This window comes from Heterocephalus glaber, unplaced genomic scaffold (assembly GCF_053883595.1).
Source record: "Heterocephalus glaber isolate CG9 unplaced genomic scaffold, H.glaber_assembly_v1.0 deba00000594, whole genome shotgun sequence".
NCBI lineage: Eukaryota > Metazoa > Chordata > Mammalia > Rodentia > Bathyergidae > Heterocephalus > Heterocephalus glaber.
Window position 1 is genome coordinate 13,839,647 of NW_028258151.1, and position 17,930 is coordinate 13,857,576.

General features: G+C 47.0%; 1 protein-coding gene across 1 annotated transcript; it reads left to right on the forward strand.

Moving 5' to 3' along the window:
• Nucleotides 1–1,215: 1,215 nt before the first annotated feature.
• On the forward strand, nucleotides 1,216–17,141 carry Naa40 (N-alpha-acetyltransferase 40, NatD catalytic subunit). Its single transcript, XM_004852555.4, has 8 exons — nucleotides 1,216–1,438; nucleotides 8,659–8,754; nucleotides 9,691–9,743; nucleotides 13,286–13,381; nucleotides 13,491–13,649; nucleotides 13,815–13,898; nucleotides 14,218–14,295; nucleotides 14,559–17,141. Exons 1-8 carry the CDS (start codon nucleotides 1,433–1,435, stop codon nucleotides 14,698–14,700), a joined length of 714 nt encoding a protein of 237 aa, XP_004852612.1. The 5' UTR covers nucleotides 1,216–1,432; the 3' UTR covers nucleotides 14,701–17,141.
• Nucleotides 17,142–17,930: the final 789 nt, after the last annotated feature.

Here is a 17,930-nt window from a genome sequence, read left to right on the forward strand (position 1 = left end):
TTCCTTAAACATGCAAACAGGTGAGCATGGTGGTGTACACCTGTAATCCCAGCGCTCAGGAGGCTGAGACAGGAGGATCGCCACGAGTTTGAGGCCAGTCTGGACCACACAGTGAGTTCAAGGCCAGCCTGGACTACAGAGAGAGACCCTGTTTAAAAAAAAAACAAATAAGTGAAAAGAAACTAAAAACATCCAATCGTGCTCCCCTGAGGGTAGAATTGTGCTTGCTGTGCCCTTGCCTGGAATGCCCTCTCCCCAGATATCCTGAAGATATCGTGCTCCCTCAGCCCCTTTAAATACCACTTGGCTCAAATATCATTTCCCGTTCTTTCCCTGAGCATCTTAGTTACAACTATAAACACTCACCTTCCCTGTCTTCCTCCCCTGCTTTATTTTCCTTCATAGAACTTCTACCATTTAACATACTATGTTTATTACCGATTTAGCTTATTATCTGGCAGAGTACCAAGCCGGTGACACCACTAGGCTGAGGACTTAAAATAGGACAATGATAAAAATCTGACAAAATCTATGAAGCTCAAGTCTTGAAATTAGTAGCTCTCTAATTTTTACTTGTATGTCCCTGGCTGAGAAGTACTCTGAAAGTGAAGGCACTGGCTTCCCTCCCTTGGAGATTCTGGGGTAGTCCTGGGGGCTTCCCAGGAGCAGACACTCCCCGGATGATTCCCAGGCAGGGTGTGTGGGGGTTACACTCCCTGGGGCTACTGGGATAGAGTGAAATGAATCCCACCCAGGACGCCTTAAGTCTCTCTTTTAACAGCAGTTTTGTACTGCGATGGCTTCTGGTCCCTCTCCGTGTTCCCGGGCTCAGCACAGTAAACGTTGGGTGAGCAAGCAAATGAATGGAAGGAGAATGAATGGATAGAAGGCGGATGAATGAGTAACAGGATTCCGGTTAGAAAAGGAGTTCCAAAAGTCAAATTCTAGAAGGTGGAAGCGCTTTCAAAGACTTCCTCTGTGTTCAAGAGAGCTGAGAAGCCGGTATTTCAGAGGGGACATGACTTGTCAGTGAACGTGGAGGCCACACTCACACCGGCTGCCCAGAGTCGCACTGCTCGTAGTTGAGGTGCGCCTCTGGACCCGTTACCATAGCTACAGACACAGTCGCCCTTGGGGCCGGGCTTGGGCGAATGCGTCATTCCTAGCGCGACGCTCCGCCTCGCCTCCCGCCTCTTTTTCGTCGGAGACCCTCTGCTGCCTGGCTGGCGCTGCACCTGCGCGCCGTTTCCCCACTTGCCCCTCAACCCCATTGTGCGCCTGCGCAGTGCCCGCTGAGGCGCGCAGGGAGCCGCGAGACGCATGCGCAGTGTGGGCCCTGCCGCTTTGGTGTCGCCGCCGTTCGTGCTGCAGCCGTTGCCGCCTCCTTGCTGGCAAGTGTGTGAAGAAGAAGCCGAGGGTCGCCGCCGGCGCCATGGGGGTGAGTGAGGCGGAGGGAGGACACGGGAGCCTCAGGGGCGCGCTTCGTTATCCTCGCCCCCTTCTCCCCTATTGTTCCTCGAGCCCCCCTCACGTGACCCCGACCCTCCTCTGGCCTCACGTGACCCCTAGCCCCCACATGACCCGACTCCCCCTTTCCAGGAGTCCCCACGTTCGCCCTAGCTCATTTATACCCAGGGAGGCCCTCCTCCGGGGCCCCTCCTCCGGGCCCCTCCCCCACGTCTAGCTGCCGAGTTCCCGCCTCGCAAACTCTCCACTGGTCCCCAACCCCAGGCCCCGCAGTCTTTGAGGTTACCCCCTGCTCCTACAGGTCACCCATCATCCACCTGTCCTGACCCCGCGGTATCCCGCATCCAGGCCAACCTGGTTTGAAGAGAACTGAGGCCCGTTTTAAAGAGGGCGACCGCCCAAGGTCACACAGGCAGAGTGTGAATGGGGCGCCAGACCCCGCTTCGCTGTCCGGAATCCCAGGCTGTTGCCCTGCTTTACTCGGGTGACCGGTTCCCCTACAACCTTGAAACCACTCTGCCAGGTTCTTTCTCCTGATACATAAAACCCAGTCTTCCCCCAGAGGCCTGTCTGCTCAGCCCCCTGGTTGCCATGAAGTGGTTCTTGTTAGAAGGTTGTTAGTTTTAGCACTGCAGGTGGCTTTGCAAGGGGGAAGCTGTGCAGGTGAGAAGGGAGGATGGGGGTGGGCACTGGTGATGGCCCCAGCTTCGGTGGATATTGACCACCTGTTCCAGTGCTGGCAGCAAGGAGGTGCTAATATTTTAGTGCCTTTAATTGATAATGTGCAGGTATAGGGTTGGACAGAAGCAATTTCATGTCTCTGGTCATTCACTGTACTAAATTCCAACTTGAGAAGTACCAATCACTCTCCTAGAAAGATAACTGGCCCTGCTCTACCTGTTTGTATTAACGTGGGATTTCCACCACTGTTAGGGAGTCCTGACTTTGAGCCAGAGATACCTTAGTGCTAGCTCTGTCTTCACTTGATAGCATCCTGATACTGTGCCAGTAATGTGGCCTTTCTGGACTTGAATTTCCTCACCTATGTAATGGGGATGATGATACCTCCCCCTTAGAGTAGTAGTGAATATTAAACGAGATAATAGATGTAAATAGTCAATTAGGTGCTTCCTGAGTTGTGACTGTTATTTTTTCTGTATTCTTAGCCTTCACTTTAGTGATGTAAAATTGATCTGTGCTTTTTTTTTTTTTTTTTTTGGTTCCGGGGATCAAACTCAGGACCTTTCACTTGTGAGGCCAACAAAGCACCACTGAGCTAAATCCCTGGCTCTGATTTGCGCTATTTTAAACTCTGGGCTTGTCCCTACTGTTACAAACCTAGATTTTTTTTTTTACTTCAAATGTATATTGGCTGAACAAATACACTTGTTAGACAAAAATAGTTGTCTAATCTATGTTAAAACAAAAAAACTTTAGGTAAGACAGACAAACATTCAGGGCCTGGAGGTGTAGCTCAGTAGTAGATGTGCTTAGCGTATGGGAGGACCTGGGCATAATCAGCAGTACCATCCCCCCCTAAAAAAAAACCCCAAGGGCCAGGGATTTTAGCTCAGTGGTTTTGCTGCCTGCTGTGCAAGCTCAAGGACCTGAGTTCGATCCCTAGTACCAAAAAAACCCCCCCAAAAACCAAACATTTGACATGTTTCAACCAGGAATTTTGGAGCTTTTGTACTTTATATGGAGAAATCAAGTCTTAAAGTATTAGTCGGGTTTTTTTGGTACTGGGGATCAAACTCAGGACCTTGCAATTGTGAGGCAGGTGTGGTGCCATTGAGCTAAATCCCTGGCCCACATTAACCTTTTTTTTTTTTTTCTGGTACCGGGAATCAAACTCAGGACCTTGTGCTTTCTAGGCAGGTGGCACCACTGAGCTAAATCCCCAGCCCTAGTCGTTTATTTTTTTTTTTTTTCTGATACCAGGGATGGAACTCGGGTCTTTATGCTTGCGCAGCAGGCAGCAAAACCACTGAGCTAAATCTCCGGCCCCCTAGTCGTTTTTTGTTGGTTTTTTTTTGGTACCGGGGATAAAACTCAGGTCCTTGTGCTTTCGAGGCAGGCACCGGACACACTGAGCTAAATCCCTGGCCCCCCCTAGTCGTTTTTAATGTAGGTTTCTGTGAAAGGTCCCAGTCCTCAGCTGTTTAAACATCTACTCAGAGTTAGTCACTGCAGACTGAGCCCCCAAAAAGAAGCATAACGTGCCATTCTGGATCAACACTTCATTGGTTGAGTTGTAATAGTGGGCCCCAGAGATAACTTGGAACCTTGCTTCCCTTGGTCCCAGTGTTATTACTCATTTTATAGATGTGTTTCTCCGAACAGCCCCTACAAAGTCTCTTCCGGCATAAAACAGCAACAGAGCATCTTGAATTATCTTTGCTGAATCAGAGGTAGAACTCTTTCAGTACCCTTGTTGCTCATCAGTGGGAACTATGACTCCCCCTCCTCAATGGCAGGAAGTCATTTGGAGTGGTCACTCTCAGGCAGAGGGCCCTTCTCCTGATCTCAGGCTGAGAAGGTGGCATCAGATGCATCACCTTCTTTCACTTCAAAGTTCTTTCACCCGGTTGCCATATATGTGTTGTCTTTGAGGAGTTAAAAGTTCAATCTTCGTATCCTTCACCAAAAACAAGTTCTTTTCGGATCCTAGTACCACCTTGAATGGAGGCATTAACACTGGAAATCTAAGAGATGTCAAATTCTTTATGTAGAAGGTATTTCCTTCCACCATTCAGGTGTTTTTTCAGTTTTCTTTGTGACCCCTACCAGTCAAACTGTGTGTGGAGTTACAATTTTTTTTTTTTGGTACCGGGGATCGAACTCGGGTCTTTGCGCTTGCACAGCAGGTGGCGAAACCACTGAGCTAAATCCCCGGCCCTGGAGTTACAATTTTGACAGGAATAGTAAGGGGAGGAATTTCATAGCTGTTTGTAGAAACAGCACTTAACAGCAAGTTTTTAGAAGGACTATGAGAGATTTAGTGGAGAGAACATGGACTTTACGGTTCAAACTTAGGTTTGAAATTTGGATGATTCATTCATTAGATAGGAACAGAGCACCTACTGTTTCCTGAGCACTGTATGCAGGGTACCTACTGTATGAATGAGCAAATAAAGCAGATATAGCTTCCTTTTTGTAGACTGCAGAGTCCAGAGTGGGGAAGGGTGTGTGATGACTTTTGAGAACTCTGCTCACTGACTTTGTGACCCTGAAAGTTACTCAGCCTTTCTGTGCCTCAGATTTTTCAGTAAAAGAAGTGAGTGTATGTACCTGGCTGAGTTGTGAAGATCATCTTTTTGAAAGCATTGGCTCTAATGAATCCTCATAAACAAAAATTGTGCCAGATGTAGTGATGCACACCTGTAATCCCAGCACTCAGGAGGTGAGGAGAGGGTCGCCATTGGTTGTAAACCAGCCTGGACTACATAGTGAGACTCTGCCTCAAAAAACAAAAAGTTGTTTTTATATGGAGTACATTGTACCTTTTTGTCCTTAAAACATCTCTTAACTATTGGTATAGGTATGATAAGCCTTGGGTTTCTGTGGGGTTTGTTTTTGTAGTACTGGGGTTGAACTTTATGCATGCTAGGCAGGTGTTTTCCCACTGAGCTAGCTCCATTTTGTGAATGAAGAACCTGGGGTTCAGAGAAATTGAGCAACTTGCCAAAAAGATTTTAAGTAACTTGCCTAAAGTCACACAGCTATTAAATGAAAGAGCTGAGAATCAAATTCAGGCCTCTTGACTCAAAAGCCTGTGCTCTTTTCATTATATAAAGCTCCCTTGGGAAAGACACTTAACCACAGTGAGCTTTGCTGTTCACTGTGCTTATTTCCCATTTTAATTAGGAGAGCTTTCCTGTGTTCCTGCAGGACAGCCTTACCTCCATAAGTCAGGGGCAAAGCTAATTGGAACAGTAGGAAACCACTCTTCCTAGTGCTTGCTAAGTTTGAGGGAGATCCCCTGCCTGTCTGGCCCAGCCTGCTGTAGCTTTCCTCCAACCCCCTATGCTGTGCAGGCAGCGAAGTGCTTAAGGGGTGCTTTCATTATCTCAATCTCAGGCCATAGCAGCCCCAAGCCTCAGTCTGAGGATTACCTGGCTTGAATTCCCCTGCTTGAATGAGCCCATAAATCTCCAGGAGGCCCAGGCTAGCCCTCCTGCTGCTTGTGTTTAGGAATTACTTCTTGTGCTTGGAAATGAGATGCTATGAAGGGAACTTGTGCTTTCTGGGTCTTGGGAGTCTCGCTTGTCTTCTAGTGCCTTTGATCCTTCTGTTCCATATTGTGTTACAAGAGAGCAGGCAGGTGGGTTGGATGAAGGGAGCTGGCATCTACTGTGAAGGTTTGCAGGCTTCTGACCTGTCCTTAGAGCACAGCTCTTGCATGAGCTCAGCATTTCTGTTCCCATCTTCCTGGAGTTCAGGTTGCTTTCACAAGTCATGCTAGAGCGGCAGGAGGGGTCTGGTTGATGCCAAAGTCCTTGCTCTTTCTGCCTCATCATCCAGCCCTGGAGACTTTCTCTGCAGGGTTTCCTTTTTCCCTACCTCTGCCTCAGTGCAAAAGGTAGGGGCTGGGGTGAGTGGCACTGTGTTGGCAAGCCATTAGTAGGTAGATGGGCACTGAGAAGTGAGTTGCTAAGAGGTTGTGTAAGAGCTTCTGAGGCCCTTGACCTTATTTTGGCAGGATGTGAGAAGGTCTTTGCTGAAAGACAGAGTGAAAAAAATTGCCCCACTACATGTGGATTCTCCCACTGGGAGACAGCAGGGCTGTGGAACAAACACTGGATTTGTGATCCAGCCCCTAAGGTAGAGTCTTCCTGCAGCCAATTACTGTCTTGGGAACTCTGCGCGGGTCATATCATCCCTTTGAGCCTCAGTTTCCTAATGTGTGAAAGAGAGGTAATGGTTTCTACCCTGAGAATTGAACACGTTTGTGAAAGTACTTTACAAGCTGTGAATGTCTCAGTGTTGACCTGAATTCCCAGAGGAAAAATGGATGCTATAAAACCTAATGGTGGGCCAGGGATTTAGCTCAGTGGTTCCGCCTGCCTCACAAGTGCAAGGTCCCAAATTCAATCCCCGGTACCAAAAAAACCCAAAAATCCTAATGGTCGTAGAGAGAGGGTGATTCTTTCCCCAGAGTGCTGCCTTGTAAAGACCATCTATTCTCTTCTTTTTGTCCCTTCCTCTAGTAAGCATGTCACGCAGCCAAAAGATAGTTATTAGCTGTTCCTCATAGAGTTTGTGCCTGTAAGAGCAGTCCCTGTGAGTTCTGGTATCTGAACTCTGTTTTGCCTCCTAGTTATTTGAAATAAGAATTAAAAATGCTTCTTGGCTGGGGATTTAGCTCAGTGGTTCCACCGCCTGCCCTGCAAGCGCAAGGACCTGAGTTTGATCCCCGGTACCAAAAAAAACAAAAACAAAAACAAAAACTGCTTCTTGGCCTTTTGGCTAAGATCAAGTGTGAAGTAAGAATTAAAGTGTCGTTCCTTAGAAAATCAAGGGCAGGCTGGCATGGTGGTGCACACACCTGTCTAATCCCAGTACTCTGGGAGACTGAGGCAGGAGAATCCTAAGTTTGAGCTTAGCCTGGGCAAATTTAGAAACTTAGTGAAACCCTGTCTCATAATTTAAAAGAACTGAGGATGTAGCTCAGTGGGAAGGCCCAGGGTTCAAACTCCAGTACAAAAAAAAAAAAGAAAGAAAGGAAAAAAAGAAATTGACAGTAGAATTTTTCCTGAGAAACTTTCCCAGCAGCTGGGTTTTCAACTCATGTGAATGTTAATTGCTCTGCATACTCTTTCCTGGGGCCAGTGTCAGGGCAAAGCAAAACTGTAATTGGGAGTTGTTAGACTTCTCTCCAATGAGCCCCTGGAGAAGAGGGCAGGGGAATCACAGGAGGCCTTACTATTGGCAAAAACAGGACCTTGGGAGGCTTGGGCTAGGTAGGCCAGCACCTTTGCCTGCCTGTTCCTCCTTGGGAGTTAGAATGAGAACTGTCATTTATTGAGCACCTGTTGTATGAGCCTCTCAGGGTTAATACCACTCTAGAGGGATTAGGACCCTTGCTTGCAGTCAGGGAAGGAGGCTAAGAGAAGGCTGTTCTGTCCTGGGACCTGCAGAGAGTGGAGAGCAGAAAGGGTTTGGATGAGGTCAGTCAGATTCCAGGGCCTGGCTCTTTCACTGTTACCTAGCTTTTTTTTGGTACTGGGGATCGAACTCAGAACCCCTGTTACCTAGCTTTTTACCAGAGGGTAAGAGGATCTGTTTAGGCTTGAGAGAACCTCACATTAGCCTCAAAACAGCATGTGATCTAGGTGCAGTTGTGGGCGACTTGCTGTTTTGCCCCTCAGTGCAGGAAGTCTCCTTTTGGCCCACCCCTGCTGCTTGTGTGCCTGGAGCTTGGTCTTGTTGACCATGTGGCAGCGTTGCCTGTGGACTAAGGTGAACCCCTTGGGGCCCTTTCCTCTGCTTTTGTTGCTAAGGGCATGGTGTGCCTGCCATTTGTTACCCTTGGCTAAACAGGACTTCTGGGGAAATGGCTCTGTACCCTTAAGCCAGAGCACCCTGGTTCTTGTTTGGAAATGGGACTCAGATCCCACAGGGTTGCCCTTGACCAGATCTTTTTATCTCTTGTAGCTAGAAGCTACACAAAAGACTTAGGAACAACTGTTAGTGGCTATCTCAGATGCCATCATCATCTCCCTGAAAACTGCCCTAGATGAGTTTGAAATTGGATGTTTCCTCTTTATGAAGGGGAAAATGAGTAAATATTCGTCACTGCTGGAGACCAGGTCTCCTGTGGGCATTGTCAGATCTCCACCTGGGTCCTCCTGGTGACCTGGGGTCAGCAGGATTAATTTATTTTTTTTCTTTTGGTACCAGGCATCAAACTCAGGACCTTGGCACTTGCAAGGCTGGTGTGGCACCACTGAGCTAAATCCCCAGCCCCAGGATTAGTATTCTTCCTGAAAGAAAGCTGAGAAATCTAGTGAGACTCAGGAAGGCTCATAACACAGGAAACAGTGTCCCTGCATAGTTCACACACTGTATGTGTGGCAGCCTGGATGGGTCAGGCCTTTGGATGCTGGGCCTCCTCAGTTCCTCAAAGGGAAAGTCAAGACTTTGGTAGACCAGAGCCCTTCCAGCCAGTGTTATTTTTCCCTATTGCAGAGAAAGTCAAGCAAAGCAAAGGAGAAGAAGCAGAAGCGTTTGGAAGAACGTGCAGCCATGGACGCCGTCTGTGCCAAAGTGGATGCTGCCAACAGGGTGACTCTGCTTTCCAGTCTCTGCTTCTTGCAATCTCAACTTGGTTTTTAATTTGATTTCTTTTGGCTCCACCCTGTGGCAGAATTGCGACACTGCCTACCCAGGCCTCTTGCTGCTTACAGCTGAGGATAAGTTGGGAGGAGGTGCCAGCTATTCACCTAGGTGTTTAGGGTAATGTGGATTCCAGCACAAGTAGCTGTTTCTCTTACTGATAATAGAGAGCACGGAGACATTTTTGTTAAGGGTTTTCATTTTGGGGAGGAAACCTCTCACAAAACGTGAATAGTTTTCTTTCATTCCTTCAGACATTTATAGATTGCCCATGAAATACTGAAAGCAGTGCTGGAAATGAAGGGATATCATGGCCTGGTCTCAAGGATTGTAGTCAAGGATGGAGTAGCTGTGAATTGACACCAGATAGGTGAACTGGGAGCAGCCTGGGGCCTTGGCTTTCAAACTGAACCTGAGAAATTCTAGCCATCCTTCCTGCCCTCATTCCTTATCTCACTTTTCATTATTCTTTTAGTTCACTCATAGTAAATGCTCCTCATCTATAAAGACGCAGCTCAGGGATATGATTTTCTGTTGAGGTTTTGAGCAGGTGAAACTAGTTGAAGGCTTCTTCCCAGAAATGCTCAAAGGGACCATGTAGCCTCTTTGGGTTAGCTGCATTGTGAGCAGGTATTGTGCCCATAGACTGGTAAAATCTGTTCTCACCCCATCAAATGAAGCTAAACTTAACTCTCTTGGACCTCCTCTAAAGCCTCCCACGTCTGTGATTTCAGAGCTGAGGCAGATGGTGGGCCCTGTGAGGGCTGTTTCTGGGGCCTCTTGTCGTGAGTCCTTACAGCGTCCTGTTCCTAGACATCAGGGCTCTTGGGCAGAGCCAAAACTTCTGCTCACCTGTCTGTATTACTCTTCTTTTTCTTTCCCCAGCTTGGAGACCCTCTGGAGGCTTTCCCAGTATTCAAGAAATATGACAGGAATGGGTGAGTCATATTGAAAGTTCTTTATTTTTTTTCTCAGTGTTTTGAAACAGGGTCTCTATACGTAGTCCAGGCCAGCCTTGACCTTGTGATCCTCCTACCCTAGACTCCCGAGTGCTGTATTAAGCATTCTTAACGCTTGTCCCCTTCAGTGTCCCCAGAAACTTACTTTTCAAGAGTGGACTTCCTCAAACCCAAATTTTCTCCTACTTTATTATGAAAAAAGCAGAATCTCTGGCAGGTGATGCACATCTATAATCCCAGCCTTCAGGTGTGCATCACCACGTTGAGCTCATGTTCCTGGAGCATATTGAAAGCTAGACATAAATAATAGCTTTGACAATTACTGATCCAGTTTACCATAGCATCTGGATTAAAATTCTCGGGCTGGGGATTAACCTCAGTGGTTCTGGCGCCTGCTAAAAGCGCAAGGTCCTGAGTTTGATCCCGTACCAAAAAAAAAAAACCTCTCTCCTTTTTTGTTCTGTTGGTTTATAAAGTATGAAGCATATTCTGTGTTACCTGAATGGAGTTTCTGTGATGTAACATTTTAGCTTGGAGAAATACAGGGCTTATGGCTTCTCTGGATTATAAATTGAATTGCTGTTGGGCCTCATATTAACTCTACTTGGATAAATTATTCACATTCCTTAAACCTCATTTTCTTTTCATTTTTGTGTGTGGTGCTGGGGATATTTTGTTCTGTTTTATTTTTGTTTGTTTGTTTATTTTGGTACCAGGGATATAACTTGGGACCTTGTGGTTTCGAGGCAGGCTCCGGAACCACTGAGCTAAATTCCTGGCCTTGTTTGTTTGTTTTGAGGTGGGGTCTCACTGTATAGTCCACGTTGGCCTCAAACTCCCTATATATCCCAGGCTGGCCTTGAACTGGCAGCAGTCCTCCTACTTCAGCCTCCTGAGTGCCAGGATTACAGGTGTGCACCACCACACCAAACTTAGTACTGAGGATTGAACCCAGGGCTGTGTACATGCTAGTGAAGTGATATACTACCCAGCCCTTTTTTATTTTGAGACAGAGACTCACTGAGATGTCCAAGCTGGCCTTGAACTTTCAGTGTTCCTGCACTTGCACCACTGTGCCTGGCTAAGTGTAATTTTCTCATCCATAAGGTATGATGATGAGACCAGCTGTGGTGGTGCACACCTGTAGTCCCAGCACTTGGGGAGGCTGATGCAGGAGGATTGCTACATGTTGAAGGCCAGCCTGGGCTATATAGTTAGTTCAAGGCCAGCCTGGACTACATAGTAAGACTCTGTCTCAAGAAATAAAAGAAAAGAAAGATAGATCAATAGGTCAGTCGATTGATTAATCTGGGGATGTAGCTCAGTATGAAGGTCTTGGGTTTAATCCCCAGTACTGAGCTGGGGTGGAGGGGTTAATGCCAGACTTGTAATTGAGGGTTTTGTTTTCTTTTGTTTTTGGTACTAGGGATTAAAACCAGGTCCTTTGCACAGAGCTACATCCCAGATCAGTTCCCTTTTTTTGAGTTTTTTGAGATAGGGTTTTGCTCTGTAGTTCAGACTGGTCTTGAACTCACTTTCTATCCTAGGCTCGCCTTGAACTTGCAACAATCCTCCTACTTCAGCCTCCCAAGTTCTGGGATTACAGAGATAGGCCACTATGCCCAGCTCAGATCTTTTTTTAAATTAATTTTTATTTTGATATTGGGTTTTGGGATCTTTTTGCTTTAGCTTCCTAGAGTGCTAGGATTACAGATGTGCACACCATGCCTGGCACAGATTTGCAGGTTTGTTGTGTTTTTTTTGTACAGGGATTGAGCTCAGGACCTTGCACTTGGCAAGGCTGGCACAACGCCACTGAGCTAAATCCCCAGTTCCAGATTTGCAGTTTTAACTTTTCAATTTTTTTTTTTTTTTGGTACCGGGGATGGAACTCAGAACCTTGAGCTCGCAAGGAAGGCACGGTGCCACTGAGCTAAATCCCTGGCCCAGATTTGCAGTTTTAAGGAAGAAAGAGAATATATCCAGTACAGAAAGTAGCAGCTGATGTGAATATTTTAATGAGTAAGATAGAAAAATACAGATATGTGAAGTATAAAACATAGTGCTTCATTTGTGTTTAATAACTGAGTCTGAATTTTATTTAATTAATTATTTTTGGTATGAGTCTGAATTTTATATCACATTCACTTACGTCTTTCTGTCTGTGATCATACATGCTACAGTTACTGTCGTAGATTTGTCATTCAACTTCTGGAAAGTTCTTTCACATGGCTTAGAGATCCCCTCCTGTGATCTCTCTTAGTATTTCCATGAGTTACATTCCTTCTGACTCCCAGATACATGGGAAAGCTCAGAAGCAGCCCTTACCAGTCAGCTGGGCTCCTTCTACGCCTTTTTCTTGATTCTTGAGGCTGTGATTCTACTTTTACATACTTAAAGAACATAAATGAGTGGAGAAATTGTACCTATAGATCAGCCTTTGGACCTTTTATAGCTGAGATAGATACAGTCCTGTATTTGGACAGTTCTGCTTGCCAGGTGCTTGGTGCTTGTAAAGACAGGTTCTTCCGGGGCAGGAAATTTTCCATTTATAAGAATGAAATTGAATGGTGTGCCAGTCAGCAGAGGTGACAGCAGATTCCACTGGAAATATCCTATAAGGGTGACATCAAAGGCCACTAAAAGATATGGGAGCTCATCAAAGGCTCAGCATTTGCTGACTTCACTCCTTTCTGAATGTGGTACTACTTAGAGAATCATTTCACAAATTGGCCTGTGAGTTTAACTGTATCTCACTTAACTTCCCTTTGGAAACAGATGCCTAAATATCTATGACATTTGTTCAGGAAAACAATGGAGGGTTATTCCCTGTTCCACCTTTTTTAATGAGCTTAGAGTACCCATTGAGTCCTGAGAGGAAGAGGAAGGTGGAACTTCTGGGGAGATTGATATGTGGATATTTTTTTGTTTGCTTGTTTGTTTTTGGCTTGCTTTCTTTTTTCTTTTCTCTTTTTTGTTTTGTTTTGGTTTTTGGGTTTTGTTTTGTTTTGTTTTATACCGGGGATCAAACTTGCGACCTTGCACTTGTGAGGCAGGCGCTGGAACCATTGAGCTAAATCCCTCACCTTTGGATTTTTTTTTGAGACAGAGTCTTGATATGTAGTTCAGGGTGACCTTGAACTAGTGATCCTCCTGCCTTAGCCTCCCAATTGCTGGGATTATAATTGTGTACCATCATGCCCAGGTTTGTATTTATTTATTTTTTGCATTTTTTTTGGTAGTACTGGGGATTGAACCCAGGACTTTGTGCATGCTGAATACTCTACCACTGACCTATACCCCCATCCCTGAGCTGTAGTCTTTTTTTTTTTTTTCCTGGGCTGTAGTCTTAAAAAGCCTGAGGTCACCTAGCAGGTTTTGTTTTCTTTTTCAGGCCCGGGGTGGGGGTGGGGTACCGGGGATTAAACTCAGGACCTTTCATTTGCCAGGCAGGCACAGCGCCACTGAGCTAAATCCTGGGCACACCACCTGCTTCTTTTGCCTCCCTGTCCTCTTCTTAGGTTGAATGTCTCCATTGAATGTAAGCGAGTATCTGGATTGGAGCCAGCCACTGTGGATTGGGCCTTTGACCTGACCAAAATGAATATGCAAAGCATGTAAGCATGGCTTGTCCAAAGGGGAAAAAGAGCAGAGGGAGCCTGGTTCACCAGCTGGCTTTTCAGCCCTTTGAGGTTTCCCTGTTCTGACTGCCCTTGAATTCCCCAGGTATGAGCAAAGTGAGTGGGGCTGGAAAGACCGAGAGAAACGAGAGGAAATGACAGATGATCGAGCTTGGTACCTTATCGCTTGGGAAAACAGTTGTGTCCCTGTTGCCTTTTCTCACTTCCGGTTTGATGTGGAGTGCGGGGATGAAGTCCTCTACTGGTAGGAGCCTTGGCTTGGGATGAGCTGAAGGGGAGGGAAAACAGATGATAGCCCACTGTGGCTGTCTGGGTCTTTGGGCCGCCAGAGGCTGCAGTCTACTCTGCTGGGCTTTGAAGCCTCTCTGTGCCTCACCCTGCGCTCTCACTCTTCTACTTTCTTACCCAGTTATGAAGTGCAGTTGGAAAGCAAAGTGCGGCGGAAAGGCCTGGGGAAGTTCCTCATACAGATCCTGCAGCTCATGGCCAACAGGTAAGGGCAGCTTCAGGCCTTGTGCATGCAGTGCTCAGTCACAGGGAGTTGCCTCTGAGGAATCCACTGTGCCTAAGTGAAGGGGCTGCAGAGAGGAGGTGGAGAAGATCCCTGATGCACATGCATTCAGACATAGGCTATAGCCTATGATGGTGGGAAGCACTGAGCAGTTTGGTGCCTAAGACCTCTGCAGGCTGGAGGAGGGACTTGGGGACACCACTTGAGGTGAATGAGAGGTAGTGGCAGAGATACGAGGGAAAGGACACATAGCCTCATTCTGTTTCTCTTTCTAAAAGATGCTCACTCTGGTTTCTTCCAGCACCCAGATGAAGAAGGTGATGTTAACAGTATTTAAGCACAATCATGGTGCCTATCAGTTCTTCCGAGAAGCGCTACAGTAAGGAGCTGATCTCTGGTGTGGTTTTTCCGGGTGGTAGGAGGTGCTGCCCTTTCCTGGTCCTGACCCTCACTCATCTTGGTACCTGAGCTCACAGTCCAGTGTTCCATGGGGATTTGGGATTGGTGAGATGGTATGGCAGTGTCCTCTAACTTGGTTCCCTTGCCTTCATCCCATCAGTATAGCTATTGGAAAAGTTTTCAGACCATCAGGAAAGCATTCAGCTGCCTGTGACCAACCCTTTTCTCCTGCCTGCCTTGCAGATTTGAAATTGATGACTCTTCCCCCAGCATGTCTGGTTGCTGTGGGGAGGACTGCTCCTACGAGATCCTGAGCCGGAAGACCAAGTTTGGAGACAGCCAGCACTCCCATGCGGGCGGGCACTGTGGTGGCTGCTGCCACTGAACTCTTAAAGCCATTTGCAAGTCAGAACTCTCTCCTAAGGCCTGTCCTCTACTCTGGTTTCACATTACCTGCCAGGTGCTCTCAGAGCTATGGTCTTCTTAGCCTTGCATGTGCCAGGTGGCATCCTGAGAGCTCAGAATCCTGGGGAGGAGTGGTCTACACCACCCCTTCTCTTTCCTGGAAGAGCAGCATATCAGGAATGAGTACAGAGAAGAGGGTGCTACAAGAAGAGTTGATGGAGGCTGCACCATGAAGCTCATCCTCACAGGAACTGTCTCCTCACTTGGCCCTTGGGCCCTCAAGTGAAAGTTCCTCAAATTCTCTGCAGCTGGATTCCCAACAGGCTCCCCCACCTCCGCCTTGGACAAATGGAATGTTTATATCCACTTTTGTCAAAGTCCTGGAGTTGTGATCTGTGCTCTCTTGGTTCCCAAAGAGGATTAGACTCTTAAGATCTGGGCATAGAGCAAGGCTTTGAAGAAACTCACTCTCATGGATGGAGTACTGTCATGGAGACCATGTAGGCCTTTGATGCCAGGATACAGAGAAGGTCTTTCTAGCTGTGTTTTTATGGATCCATAGAGTGGAGTCATCTCAGGGGACTAGCCAACTCTGGGGGGAAGGGCTGTCTCCACTGCTATCAGTGAGAGAGGACCAGGAACAGGTGTGCTAAGGGACTTATAGTGGGGATGACTGCTTCTCTGGGCATTTGGACTTTGCTGCATTCTCAGCTTAACCTCTGGATCTCATGGCAGTGACTTGAGCTTTTCACTCCAGAAGAAAGCCAGAGGTCCTGTCTTTTCCTCTCTGTTGACCCCACCACTCTTTCTCCCCAGCCTCTTGGTTTCACTCCAGATACCTCTGTTCTTAGTCTCAGGGGGGGGAGTAACATCAGGGAAGCCCTCTTCCTCTGGAGGACCCATTGTTCCTGGTACAGTTATGCCATTTTCTCTCACTTTTTTGGTGCTGATAGTTCTCTGAAGGTGAGGTGACCCTCCTACCACCCTCTTTAGAGAACCCCCAGCCAGCAGCAGGCTTCTCTGCCTGCACTCCCTAGCCTTGCCCTTTGCAGCCTCAATGAGGCACTGGTGCCACTGTCCTGGCCCATTTGGGCCACAGCTCAGGCTTGAGCAAGAATGCCTGTTAGTGGCCCAAACAGCTGCTGTTCTCTCTCTGGTATCACCCTGTGGCAGCAGGCTGGAGCAGGGGGAGGAGATGGGCTTTCTCCTTTCAGAGAGTAAAGAGGGTGTGGGCTCAGAACTTATTCTCATCCTGATCTCTAGGCCTTGTTCCTCTTTCAAGGACGAAAAACTAAATCCTTATCTAGGTGAAAGTACCTAACACTTCCCCTTGGACATCCCTGAGCTCTGCTTCAGGGACTGTTAAGATTCTAGCCTTTGTGCAGTTGCTGTCATGGGGTCTGTCCGTGACCCAACCTCAGAGCCTGCTCACCCTCACCCTCTGGCCCAACTCAGGCAGTTTGTCCTGGCAGAGCTCTCCAGAGTCGTCCTTGTTTTTCACCTAGATTCCTGCCTGTGCAGGAGCCTCTCTTATCCAGTCTGACCCCCACTGAGCACCCTGCGTTGCTCTTGAGTCTACCAGCAGTGGGCTTGGGCACTTCTTGGAGAGAGCCTTACAGCTTTACACTGGAATAAGTTTTAACTTTGCCTCACCTGTTGGCGCCAGGGTTTTTACCCTTGATGAGAGTTGGAGTTGCTGGGAGGAGATTGGTAGACTCCTTCCAAGAATCATGAAACAACAAGACGAATGTTTAGAAGAGCTTTTCCTCTAATCCCTGTCTCAACACAAGAATGATAAATATTTATTGTCTTAGATCATGGATTTCTGATACCTCCCACTCAAGGGGACCAAAAGGAACCCTGTGTAAATCCTATGTAACATGAGTTCAGTGTGTGTTTTCTTTTTACAGTCGTTGGACACCTAGCACCAAGCCCATTGATAGATGGGCTACTGGGTGGCATGCCTTGTTCCCCCAGCCTTTGCAGGCTACCTTCCCTGAAGAGCTTCTCAGGAGGTCACAGCTTGGTAGGAGGAGTGCTGATTGAGACCAGCCGGCCACTCTTGTGGCTCTTGAGCCTACTAATGTGTCAAACATCAATCTTCCTCCACCTCCTCTGGGAAAAGACTTTTTATACCAGACTTTTTTGTTGTTTTTTGTTTGGGGCATGTTAAGAAAAAAATTTAAGATTTTGTTTCCTAGTTGTATTCTTCCTATTTCAAGTTTTTTTGTTGGTGTCAAGTGTGTCTATGACTGGCTAGGTATGGTGGCATGTGCCTGTAATCCCAGGACTCCAGAGGCTGAGGTAGCATTGCTGCAAGTTTGAGGCCAGCCTGGGTTTCATAGTGAGTTCAAGGCCAACCTGAACTACACAGTGAGACCCTGTCTCAAAAAACTTGAAAAAAAAAAAGTGCATATATGACATGTGTATGGTTCTTTTTAACACCCTCCTCCCCAAGAGAAAATTTGGAAGATAAATTTCTTGAGATACACATATTTTTTTCTTCAACCACTCATTGGAATCAAAGGGAAAAGGTGATCTCTTTTTGGATTGGTTGTATTTGTACAACATAAATAAAAGACACTTTGTTCAGCAGCTGGGGTACCATGGGTACTTTAGGCTTACACTGAAGGCAGAGAGGCAGTGGCTATGGTGGCCTCACACCCCTTGTGAAGTAAGTCTTAGGATGTGAGGTGAGCAGCCAGAGATGGGATACAGACCCAGTGTATGTGTTTGTGGATATTTCCCAGAAGTTAAGGGTAGAGGTCATAGATGTTCTTCTGAGGGGCCTCTGCTTTGCATCCTGAAACAAGTCCCAAGCCAGGCATTGTGACATTTGATGTCTGCAGCTAAATATAAACTCCAGTGCCCATGTGGGAATTGAATAGATGAGTTTCTTCTGTTCGCTTGGGTTTATTTCATAATATTCTTTGACTCTTAAAAAAGACTCGTTGGGTGTGGTGGCAAACACCTGTTGTCCCAGCTCTCCTTGAGAGGCTGAAGCAGGAGGATCATGAGTCTGACGTCAGCCTCAGCTACATAGTGAGGCTTTGTCTCAGAACAGTAGTGGCTCACATGATTGGTGTGTTCTGTACTAGGCTCTGGAATGCTAACTTGCCTGTCCCATGGGTATAGGTGCTCTCACTGTAAAGCTAAGAGGGGAAAGTCTTGGTAGTGAGTGGCAGAGCCAAGATTTGAACTAAGGTAGGA

What these genes read in the sequence shown, in the direction of transcription:
- Naa40 (XM_004852555.4), top strand. An exon ending in AAAATGAATATGCAAAGCAT is followed by an intron (nt 13,382 to 13,490) that starts GTAAGCATGGCT and finishes TGAATTCCCCAG; the next exon opens with GTATGAGCAAAGTGAGTGGG. An exon ending in GGGGATGAAGTCCTCTACTG is followed by an intron (nt 13,650 to 13,814) that starts GTAGGAGCCTTG and finishes TTTCTTACCCAG; the next exon opens with TTATGAAGTGCAGTTGGAAA.